This window comes from Salmo salar, chromosome 17, assembly GCF_965601325.2.
Source record: "Salmo salar chromosome 17, fSalSal1, whole genome shotgun sequence".
Classification (NCBI taxonomy): domain Eukaryota; kingdom Metazoa; phylum Chordata; class Actinopteri; order Salmoniformes; family Salmonidae; genus Salmo; species Salmo salar.
In genome coordinates, this window is record NC_138307.1 from 47,121,619 (window position 1) to 47,134,152 (window position 12,534).

Here is a 12,534-nt window from a genome sequence, read left to right on the forward strand (position 1 = left end):
GCTAAACAGAAGATGGGGTTAGTTAGCTAGTCTCATGCTTGACTGATGCATGCTGGTGCAGAATGAAAGAGAATATTATACACATTCAGTATTGTATATTGCTATATAAAACACACTAACCCACACCCGCATGAGCAATCAACCATCCCTGGTGATTCTATTTGATGTTTTTGTGGTGATCTGCTTCAGGGCAGAAAGCTGTAGAAAGCTGTCTGAAAGCTGGATGCTACTGTGAACTTTACTATAGAGAGTTTTTAGGAAACCAAGATTTAAATAATAACATCTGCTTCCTAAAACTAGGAGCAAGGCCATCCAGTGTTGTCAGCCTCATTGAGGCTGCATCGCAAATGGCACCCTATTCCGTATGTAGTGCACTTCTTGGTCAAAGGTAGTGCACTATGTAGGGACTAGGGTGCCACATGAGACGCAGACAGAGTTGTTAGCCATCCTTTGTATTTTCCTTGAATGTCCAAAGATTTGGGTCAAAACAGCAATTTTCCATGCTACAAAATGTTGTTTCCTGCTTAATACCTATTATTATATGTTCATCACGATCTTATGTCTTTCCATGGAAATAGAACGTGGAGATTTAAGACTGCTAAGGCGTCAGATAATCTTCAGAGTAAGCATTCCGTTCTACTGCAACAAGCAGAGGCTCAGTTCAGCTCCCGCCCACAAACGCAGACCAACAGTCCCTGTGTCTCTCTCATACACAGACACAGTCCCACACAGACACACACCTCTAAACAGTGTGAAAGCGAAGTATGAATGTTCCCAGGTTATAACTGGGTACTGTGAAGTTGTGAAGAAAATCATAAGTGCCTGTAAAAATCAGCTTTGTACACACAAATGACTGCAGTAATTAGGAACAAAACAGCACAAAAGGTTGTCTGGCTGGAAGTGCATCCTAATGTACTGCTGCCTCTGAAGAGAGGTGAGTCACCAGCATACAAATGGCCCTCTGTGGAGTAGAGTGAGACTGGAGTGGAGGAGAGGAGAGGAGAGACCACGATCTGAATGACAGACACAAAGAGCACAGGAAAGACGATGAGAGGAGAGAGATGAGAGAAGTAAGTGCGGTGAGCGAGGTGAGAGGAGCGGGAGAAAATGTGAGAGCAGGAGAGAGAGCGAGAGAAGACGAGAGATAGAGTATGTAGATGATTGCCATTCTGTAGCACGAGGGACATCTCATGACCATTAATCCCCTATAGTATATACATTGTACACTGCTCAAAAAAATAAAGGGAACACTTAAACAACACAATGTAACTCCAAGTCAATCACACTTCTGTGAAATCAAACTGTCCACTTAGGAAGCAACACTGATTGACAATAAATTGCACATGCGGTTGTGCAAATGGAATAGACAACAGGTGGAAATTATAGGCAATTAGCAAGACACCCCCAATAAAGGAGTGGTTCTGCAGGTGGTGACCACAGACCACTTCTCAGTTCCTATGCTTCCTGGCTGATGTTTTGGTCACTTTTGAATGCTGGCGGTGGTTTCACGCTAGTGGTAGCATGAGACGGAGTCTACAACCCACACAAGTGGCTCAGGTAGTGCAGCTCATCCAGGATGGCACATCAATGCGAGCTGTGGCAAGAAGGTTTGCTGTGTCTGTCAGCGTAGTGTCCAGAGCATGGAGGCGCTACCAGGAGAAAGGCCAGTACATCAGGAGACGTGGAGGAGGCCGTAAGAGGGCAACACCCAGCATCAGGACCGCTACCTCCGCCTTTGTGCAAGGAGGAGCAGGAGAAGCACTGTCAGAGCGCTGCAAAATGACCTCCATCAGGCCACAAATGTGCATGTGTCTGCTCAAACGGTCAGAAACAGACTCCATGAGGGTGGTATGAGGGCCCGACGTCCACAGGTGGGGGTTGTGCTTACAGCCCAACACCGTGCAGGACGTTTGGCATTTGCCAGAGAACACCAAGATTGGCAAATTCGCCACTGGCGCCCTGTGCTCTTCACAGATGAAAGCAGGTTCACACTGAGCACATGTGACAGACGTGACAGAGTCTGGAGACGCCGTGGAGAACGTTCTGCTGCCTGCAACATCCTCCAGCATGACTGGTTTGGGGGTGGGTCAGTCATGGTGTGGGGTGGCATTTCTTTGGGGGGCCGCACAGCCCTCCATGTGCTTGCCAGAGGTAGCCTGACTGCCATTAGGTACCGAGATGAGATCCTCAGACCCCTTGTGAGACCATATGCTGGTGCGGTTGGCCCTGGGTTCCTCCTAATGCAAGACAATGCTAGACCTCATGTGGCTGGAGTGTGTCAGCAGTTCCTGTAAGAGGAAGGCATTGATGCTATGGACTGACCCGCCCGTTCCCCAGACCTGAATCCAATTGAGCACATCTGGGACATCATGTCTCGCTCCATCCACCAACGCCACGTTGCACCACAGACTGTCCAGGAGTTGGCCACCTCATCAGGAGCATGCCCAGGCGTTGTAGGGAGGTCATACAGGCACGTGGAGGCCACACACACTACTGAGCCTCATTTTGACTTGTTTTAAGGAAATTACATCAAAGTTGGATCAGCCTGTAGTGTGGTTTTCCACTTTAATTTTGAGTGTGACTCCAAATCCAGACCTCCATGGGTTGATAAATTGGATTTCCATTGATTATTTGTGTGTGATTTTGTTGTCAGTACATTCAACTATGTAAAAAAATAAGTATTTAATAAGATTATTTCATTCATTCAGATCTAGGATGTGTTATTTTAGTGTTCCCTTTATTTTTTTGAGCAGTGTATATAAAACATACAACCAATAAATTGTGCATTCTTTATTTTTCATCTTATTTTGATTTATTAAAATGTAAATCGATCAAAGACGACAAAATAAAACCGTAGTGTTTAACCTGTATAGATGATTATTTGTACTACCATTACTACTCAAATGAACTGTATTTCATTATTTTTTAAAGAGAATAAATACCCTCTAAAATAAAAATACCCACTTCAAAAACTATGAGAATAAAAATGATTTTCCACTATAGAAATAGGTCCTACCTCTCGCTAAATAGTAGAGAGCAGATTATTCAGTCAACGTTCCTATCGGTCCTAGACTATGGCCACATCATCTATATGAACACAGCTGCCACTTCATTAAAGCCGTTAGATGCGGTTCATCATAGAGCATTGCACTTTATTACGGCAACAATTTTAGTACTCATCACTGCATTCTCTACCAGAAAGTTGGTTGGCCCTCTTTGATGTCACATAGGTTACATTGCACAATACATTCTATGTTTTCATTTATAAAGCCCTTCTACAACAATTCTCACTGTACCTAACAGCATTACTAAACTTTAGACATAATGTTATCACACCCCATCTCGGGGATGGCTAACTCTGGAAACTCCTTTGGTCTCTACTGAGTTATGTAAATCAGCTTTTAGTTGTCTTGCACCTTATTTGTGGAAAAATCTTAAAAATGTTCTTAAATGTGATGTTTTGGTGCGTCTAGGTGAATTCAGAAAGCTGATTGAGGACCTTATTACTGATGAATGTGATGTGGTGCCTCTAGGTGAATTTAGAAAGCTGATTGAGGACCTTATTACTGATGAATGTGATGTTCTGGTACCTCTAGGTGAATTCAGAAAGCTGATTGAGGACCTTATTACTGATGAATGTGATGTTCTGGTACCTCTAGGTGAATTCAGAAAGCTGATTGAGGACCTTATTACTGATGAATGTGATGTTGTGGTGCCTCTAGGTGAATTCAGACAGCTGATTGAGGACCTTGTTACTGATGAATGTGATGTTTTGGTGCCTCTAGGTGAATTCAGACAGCTGATTGAGGACCTTATTACTGATGAATGTGATGTTTTGGTGCGTCTAGGTGAATTCAGAAAGCTGATTGAGGACCTTATTACTGATGAATGTGATGTTCTGGTGCCTCTAGGTGAATTCAGACAGCTGATTGAGGACCTTATTACTGATGAATGTGATGTTTTGGTGCCTCTAGGTGAATTCAGACAGCTGATTGAGGACCTTATTACTGATGAATGTGATGTTTTGGTGCCTCTAGGTGAATTCAGAAAGCTGATTGAGGACCTTATTACTGATGAATGTGATGTTGTGGTGCCTCTAGGTGAATTCAGAAAGCTGATTGAGGACCTTATTACTGATGAATGTGATGTTTTGGTGCCTCTAGGTGAATTCAGACAGCTGATTGAGGACCTTATTACTGATGAATGTGATGTTCTGGTGCGTCTAGGTGAATTCAGAAAGCTGATTGAGGACCTTATTACTGATAAATGTGATGTTTTGGTGCCTCTAGGTGAATTCAGAAAGCTGATTGAGGACCTTATTACTGATGAATGTGATGTTTTGGTGCCTCTAGGTGAATTCAGACAGCTGATTGAGGACCTTATTACTGATGAATGTGATGTTTTGGTGCCTCTAGGTGAATTTAGAAAGCTGATTGAGGACCTTATTACTGATGAATGTGATGTTCTGGTGCCTCTAGGTGAATTCAGAAAGCTGATTGAGGACCTTATTACTGATGAATGTGTTTGTTTTTTAGGACCGTGTTTTTCTTTCTGCTTGCATTTTCTGTAATGTGTAATTCAGGGCTCATCTGTAAAAAGAGTCCTTGGTCTCACTATGACTCCTTGATCAATTAAAGGTTAAATAAATAAATAAAACTATCATTGCATTGTAATGTATTTACTGAAATGCTGTACCACTACACTGCTTTGGCAATATCTACAAATTGTACTTTATGCCAAAAAATAAATCTGAATTTGAGAGAGTGCGAGAGAAAGAACTAAAGACAGAGAAAACGAGAGAGAGCACTGGTTGAAGTAAATCAAACCCTCTTTCCGCACCCTGGTGTAATTACACAACATTTCATCCCTAGCGAGTGTTTAGAAAAAACAGCGAGACCAAACGGTGGCAGTGGGCACCACCTGGGAACCGTGCCGGGGCGTGTGGCTAGCAGCTGCAATCCGCTCTGAACACACCGCTAAATGGCTGTATGGATGCTGTAGCCTTGCCACCTACCTGCCTTCTTCCACTGCCTAGCTAACTCTGTGTATGGGGCCATTTACATCAAGGCCAAACACACTCGAGTGCTCACACATGGTCACACACACGGCTCGGATGTGGTAATGGCTGTAAATCAATAAGCGACAAAGAGAGAGAGAAAGTGAGGAGGCGGCGGAACAGTTCCCTGGGTGATACACTCAACGCCGTCCGCCACAGGGCTGACGTGTAAAAGGCTGTATTTGGCTACGGTACAGTGCAGAGAGAGAATATTCATCATTCACACAGTAACTCTGAAGAGATGGAACAGAGGGGGAAAGTGGGACGGCGCGACTAACCTACACACAGGGGACTCCACTGTGACTAAACCTGTGTGTATTCATATGTGTGTGGCCAATTCAGCACACGGAACTACTACACCCCATACACCTAAAAATACACACGCCTAACCCGTTCTCTCCTGGGGAGGTGGTACACATACACACAGGCACACAGTGAATGTAAACAGGGGAAAGGAGAATTAATGTACCTGAATGCCGTCCAACAATTTGCTCATGCACCAGAAACTGTCAGCCTCGATGTTTCGCAAAGCCGCCTCCTGCAAGCTGGACACGTCAAAGTTCTCCACCTCCTCCTCTGTGTAGAGAGAGAGAGAGAGAGAGAGAGAGAGAGAATTAGGTCTACCAGCATCACAGCAGGGGCCTTGTATTAAACAGAAAAAAAGAAGAGGGATGGAAAGATGTTCTTGAGGAGAGCCTGAGGAGTCCTTGATGAAGTGTAGTGGTACAGAATGTTAGAGAGCCTCTCTAACAGCACCTGTTAACAACACGTCGATTTAGTCTCCACACTCATTCACACATACATTACTTACATTATGCAGACTGTTTGTTCTTACTACATCTACAACCAGTCATTCAACTACATCTACTCTCCACCCTCGAATACCGTTGCTTAAATCAGCCTATCACTCGAATACCGTTGCTTAAATCAGTGCACGTGTGAGCACTCTCTCGCTCTCCAACTCCATGTAAATTGCATCCAAAATAGATAATCCTGTTCTAGATTGATATATAGCCCTATATATAGATGTCCTAGACTACCTCTTCCAGGTATTAAATTCAATGCAGTATTAGCCTTATATTTAGCTAATTAATGATGGGTTATGCATAATAAGCTTCTAACTTAGAGCCTGTCTCATGTGCAATACACAAGCACCTGTGCTCCGCTGGCCTCTCATTGAAAAAGACTCCTTAGCTCTTGGAGTCCCATACAGGAAAAGCTTTTCGTTTTTTTGCTTTTCTTATACCAATAGACTATTGGGGCTCCCAAGTGGCGCAGCGGTCTAAGTTACTGTATCGTAGAGCTAGAGGCGTCACTACAGCCTGAAAATGAACCAGGGTCTGTATCACAACTGGCTGTGATTGGGAGTCCCATAGGGCGGCACACAATTGGCCCAGCGTCATCCGGGTTAGCATTTGGCCGGGGTAGACCGTCATTGTAAATGAGAATTTGTGCTTAACTGACTTGCCTAGTTATATAAAAAAGGCTAAATCAAACATTTGAAGAGGGACGCAAGCGCTTTTGATGATGAATGTTAAATACAACAGTCAATAGATCTCACGGGTAGTTTGAAAGAAGAGTCAATGCCTGATGACGGTAGGCTATAAGTTATTTTTAATAATGAAGACAAGGACAACAAAACATCTCATTTAACTGTTGAAAGCGAGGAATGAATGAAGCAACAATGGAGATATTATTAAAGCTATATACTGTATGCATCTGCATACTAATTATACAAATAGGCCCTATCATATTTCCATATAATACAATAGAGTAATACGGTTCACACTCAAAGATACGCCTACTGGAGCTGGTTTCATTTATTTACCCAAGAGAGCATATAGCTAGCTACATCTATGGGCTTTTAGGTTTTTCTGTTGTGCGCAATGTGCAGTAGCTTATATCATAAATGTATTGGATAATGACACGATCATTTGGGCTTTTGGGGTTTGGGGAAATGAAATGTATTTAATATATGTCTCATCAGGTTCGGGTAGCATCAGGTTAGAATTTTAATGCTGATCAAAGCTATAATAAAATCCAGACATATTTATATGTTTTATAATGCTTTGAATAACACTTCCAGTTTTGGTGGGAAATACTGGGTTACCCAGGAGAAAAGTGATTTATTCTCAGGATGGAACATTAGTAAAATACCTGGAAAATATTCAACCGTAGTACGGATGTTCTTTAGCACCTCTCACAGACACCACTGGTCCATTTTTGACGAAACTTGGATGAATGATGAGTCTGGCCATAGAGATCAAGCATTTACACAACTACACTGATTGGCGCTATAGTAATCAACTGAAATTCCAAACATTGAACAAGCCTACCTCCTGTCCCATTTGTGTTACAGTCATGGACATTTTGTACAAATGTACATATGAGCAACACGTTTCCAATAAGGACCTATAAGCTCGGCCCATTATATACAGTAATTGAAAAAAAGACAAAAGTTCTCTCTCTTGCTCTCATTGATCCACACAACATAAATGGGGGGAGGGGGGTGGGGGGGTTGGGGTCTTCATAATTCGTTGCCTTGTTAAGCATACGTCCTTTAATTACTTCTATATGTCCGTCGTGTGTCGACCTGGGTTAATTTAGACCAGGTGTAACATAATCTGTAATCATGCTGATGGGTGCCATACGGGATCATTAACAAATAATCAGATTGGCTAGGTGAAGCGTGGGGAACATGACTGTATGACAGATACGGTGTGGGCTGTGCGTGCTCTCAGTGGCAACTCTGACAGGTAACACCAGAGGAGGTGAGCAGCAGTCAAGCCCTCGGGTAAATAGGGAGAAAAGTCAAACTGCTGAAGGCGGGCTCTAATGGACAGGGAGAAGGGATGGCTGGATGGATAGATTGTTCAAAGACAGGAGAGCATTTTCAGGAGCCCTTAATACGGTGGTCACCAAAGATTTATGTAGAAAAGCCAATGATAAAGCCTTGCACTTGATTCAGAAGCCCTGCACCCAGGGTAGGCAAAGTCTTCCCATTTTTAGCCATTTAATTTGTCTGAAGGGACAAACTCCGCCTACCCGGCAGACCAGGAAAGCTAAATCAAGTGAGCCTACTGTGCTGGCCAATCGGATAGCTCATATCAATGTGCCTACAGCTTCCACGAAACTATCAAAGAATACAGGTGTTTCTGTGAGTGAGTTCATGTTTAAGTTTCTATTCAGCACTCTCAACTGTTTAAAAAAAAACAACACTTTTACAAAACAAAAAATGCGCTTCTCCCTACTTACACTCGCACTGCAGCTGTAATGAATGAAGTAGTCAAGGATATCGATATGTTGCGTTTTTATTATTAGCAGCTCGTCGTGTCCATTTTAATAGAGGAATATTTAACTTTTTGTGCTCATAGGAACAACATCAATTCGTGCATGAGGCAGAAATAATGTGGTGCGACTATAGTTTTACCATCAGGTGGAAGACTGTCCCCCCTCTCTGGTCAGTCTCACCAGAGGAAAGGAGAGAGCAGGGGCCGTGAGAGGCAGACAGTCTGCTGCTCTCTCCTTTCCTCCGCTGAGATTGACCATCAGATGCAGGTACCATCAGTAAAATAAAAAAGGTAAGTATTTCAATATGTTCAGCTGTGCCTAGCAAGTGACAACAACTGATCTATTTTGTTATCAAAGCACGTGTTTTGAAATATAATATGGTCTGAGAAGAACAATATTGGCAGGCCAATCATAGCCAATTTGCTGTGATAATGTATTAGGCCTACTGCCCAAACCTCATTCCTACATAACTATTTTTATTAGGTTAATGTTGCATAGGCTTACATCTTAAGTCATGTTTAAAAAAAAATCTGAGCGGTAGATCTCGACTTGCTTTTTGACTCCGAAAGTCATCTCGACTCAGAAAGGGTTGGTGACCACTGCCTTAATACAATTAGACCCTCCCCAGGTCTTAACTGCCAGTTTAACACTGTTTTGTTCAATTGAGGTGAGGGTTGGGGAGACACTTGTGTAGATCTGCTAGGAGTGTGTAGAGGTATATTGGGGTAGGGGGGTTGATGTGGAATTGGAGCTAAATCAGAGTATGCATGAACAAGGGCACAAGAAAGGCGCTGTGTTTCTATTCCCCAAACGTCTGTACTACTTGTTCCACAAATCAACAGCTCCCCCTGTGGTCACTGTAGGAACTGAAGCCTGCTCTGACGTGAAAGGACAATGATATACAAGTGAATTTCCATTGGGAGGGAAGCACAACAAATTAGATGTCCTTTATTATATTGGAAGATCAGAGTCACCTACAGTGTTCTCTCTCAGCCAGTGTCCTCGGCTTTATTCAGCCACACACTTACTCCACCTCTCTCCCCCGGCACACTCCTTACAAAGACAAGTCACTGGGGCCACCAGACAGTTTCTGACGTCATCAGTAGTAGACGCCACAAAGCTACAATGAGTTCCATTTCTATGAGTCGACGTGGGACGCAAAAACCCAGGGGGCAGGTCAGTAATAATAAGAGCCTTTCGCTGAGAGGAAGAACATGTCAGTAAGAGTGTGTTACGGGCATTATGATTATGGCTCATGGTGCCCCGAAGAACAGAACAGTTATAGGTGAGCAGTCAGATTATGTGGGTTAAATAGGCAGATTGAAAAGTCCCAAAGTGTACCGTTCCTAGCACCGCACAAACACACACACTCTCCCTCTAAGGGTAGGACCAGGCCATCTGTCCAACCGTATCGCCAGGAGAGAGAGCCTGTGGTCTGTCATTCAGCTGCAGGTCACAAAGAGAGAGAGAGGTGACACAGCCACTGAGCATCACACTGACTGGACACAGGAACCAGAGAGACGATGGAGAGCAGAAGACCAGAGAGCAGGGATACAAGGTGAAGCCCAGGACATGGGAGGGTGAGATTAAGGTGTTTGACCATTAATAGAGGGCTACAGGCATATGGACACACACTAGTATACCCAAACACACACGCACTAGGGCTGAAACTCAATCAGTCAACCAGTTGATAGGCTGTTGGTCGATCGAGATGTTGAGCAGTAGCACCAAAAAACTAAAATAATAATAATTTGTCATGGTGTATCCTGTCTGAGAGGACTGATCCACTGTGGAGGCTGTTGGCACAGTCCAACAATCTAAGACACATGCTACTGAAATTCTATATGGTTATATTATGTAAGAACAACGGTGCAACACAAATAAAAAGGATAAACAAATGCGCTTTCTCCCGCGTTGAAGAGTGGTTGCTGTCCGCGGTTCTAAAACAGTGCACTGTGGAATTGGCACGTTTTCTGAGACTATGTTGCTATGTGCATAATAGCCAAGTTACCCAGTATATTGGTGTTGAGAACAATGTGGCGGAGGCAGCAGCAGAATGAGGAGAAGAGAAAACAGCCCTCACCTTATAGTCTAAGAACAGTGAGGAGAGAGGAAACCAACTTAATTAGGTCTATAGTCAATATCCTAACTGTTAAAGGTGCCTGGCTTTATACATCATCTATATATACACTACTGTTCAAAAGTTTGGAGTCACTTAGAAATGTTCTTGTGGGTTCGATTACAGGCTCTAACCAGAATAGAAAGAGGAGTGGGAGGCCCTGGTGCATAACTGAGCAAGAGGACAAGTACATTAGTGTCTAGTTTGAGAAACAGACGCCTCACAAGTCCTCAACTGGCAGCTTCATTAAATAGTAACCAATTTCACTAATTCGGCTGTTTTTAATCTTTGCTATGCTTCACACTTTTTCCCCCGTTAGAACAGCCTCTCTGGTATTACTTATTTAGTGTTGTTTACACTGTTCCAAATTGTAAGAAAATAATAATACAAATAATCCTCTTTTATCTTGATCTCCTTCTTAAAGTTATTACTATTATTATTATTATTATTATTATGATCATCATCATTAATAATAAGTCATGTCATTATCATTAGAAGGCTAAGTATAGTATCCTTGTATAACCACCATTGAGTTGTAGGCCTAAGAACGCATCCTGCTTAGTGTGAATACCGTAACTTACTTTGGCCTATATCTCAATACTTATATAGGCTACTGTATCAATCATTCATTTGTTCATGTCATCACACAGCATATGAGTCATTCATGATTTGAAATGCAATCAAGCATTTTTTTTTTAAATAACAAAAGAGAACCTTGAATAATTTGCGTAAAGAATAAACCATTCAATTGTTTCGCATTCATTCACGAATGCGACTGTTTAGTCTTTGTTGTAATAAAGTCTTCCCCAAAAAAGGACCCTCTGGTAGGCTATTTATTTTTTTTGTGTCGTTTACATCGTTCCAAACGGTCAGAAAAAAATACATTGTAATCTAACACCACCTGTTTGGCACACGTAACATGCACACAGCGCTTGCTCCTTACCTTCTTTTTCTTAATCTCCAGTATTTTCCACAACAAGTCACATTTATTCCACACCTGACTTCACCTTTACCTCCTGAGCAACCAAACATTCCCATTTTGATTTTATTTGTCATGTCATCTGCATTCATTTTGCTGTCACATGTTTTACGGTGTTTGTTATAACCAATTTATTGATGTGATTGTGATATGCTATAGGTCAGACCCTATCGGTCAAATGCATGTGATGTGTACATGTATCACATAAAGAGAGCAAGGCTTGAGGGAACAGGGAATGTTTTTCCTAAACAAATGAGGGATTTCGGTAAGATAACTTTTCAGTCAGAAATGGCTGTAATTATGTTGCAGCTTCAGCAACACAGACAGAGCGATAAACACTAAATGTTCTGTGGTGGTTGCTGCAGCAGGGAGGAGAGAGCGACAATGGGTGCTAGTCAGTCACTCGTTGTCATTTTTGTAAAACACAGAAAGTCTGAGTCCTGCCTGGCACAATCAAATCAATTGCGGTCAGACTCCCTCTAGTCATTTGTGTGTCTTAATTATTTAATCAAACAGTGCGCTTAAAGCATCAGACAAGCTCAGTGCATATAGTTGATTTGATTAAAACACATAGGATGTGTCTATAAATGAAAAAATAAAAGTTTTAAGAACAGACGACTGTCTACCAATAATTTTTTGGGGTCAGGGACAGCCCTACACACACACACACACACACACACACACACACACGAGCACAAGAACACACATGCCATCTCTCTCCACACACACACACACACACACACACACACACACACACACACACACACACAAACAGGCTTACTCACACAGACACACACAGGCTGATCCCTAGAGCCTGGTGTTGTGATCATCTGGGTTCATTAACCTTTTCTCTACAGATTAGAGAGAGAGGGATGAGATGGGTTCTGCCTGGTAAACTAGTGCTGCAGCTCTGCAGACTGCAAATCCCAAAATAGAACCAGCATAGCTACTGCCATGGATGCATCCCAAATGGCACCCTATTCCCTATATAGTCTACTACTTTTGACCAGAGGCATATAGTCCTTTTTTGGACATCTCTCAGTGATGTTCTATCGATTCCAAGGATCATTTCATGTTTTCATGTGCATC

The 12,534-nt window shown here is 42.6% G+C and overlaps 1 protein-coding gene across 3 annotated transcripts in view; it reads right to left on the reverse strand.

The window, feature by feature from the left end:
- The window catches only part of tbc1d22a (TBC1 domain family, member 22a), a 217,091-nt gene that overhangs the window by 96,917 nt on the left and 107,640 nt on the right, over positions 1-12,534 (reverse strand). For all 3 annotated transcript variants that reach the window (XM_014152784.3, XM_014152781.3, XM_014152782.3), the window contains one exon: positions 5,526-5,632. In XM_014152784.3, the coding sequence (XP_014008259.1) occupies positions 5,526-5,632 (107 nt within the window). The remainder of the gene's footprint in view (positions 1-5,525; positions 5,633-12,534) is intronic.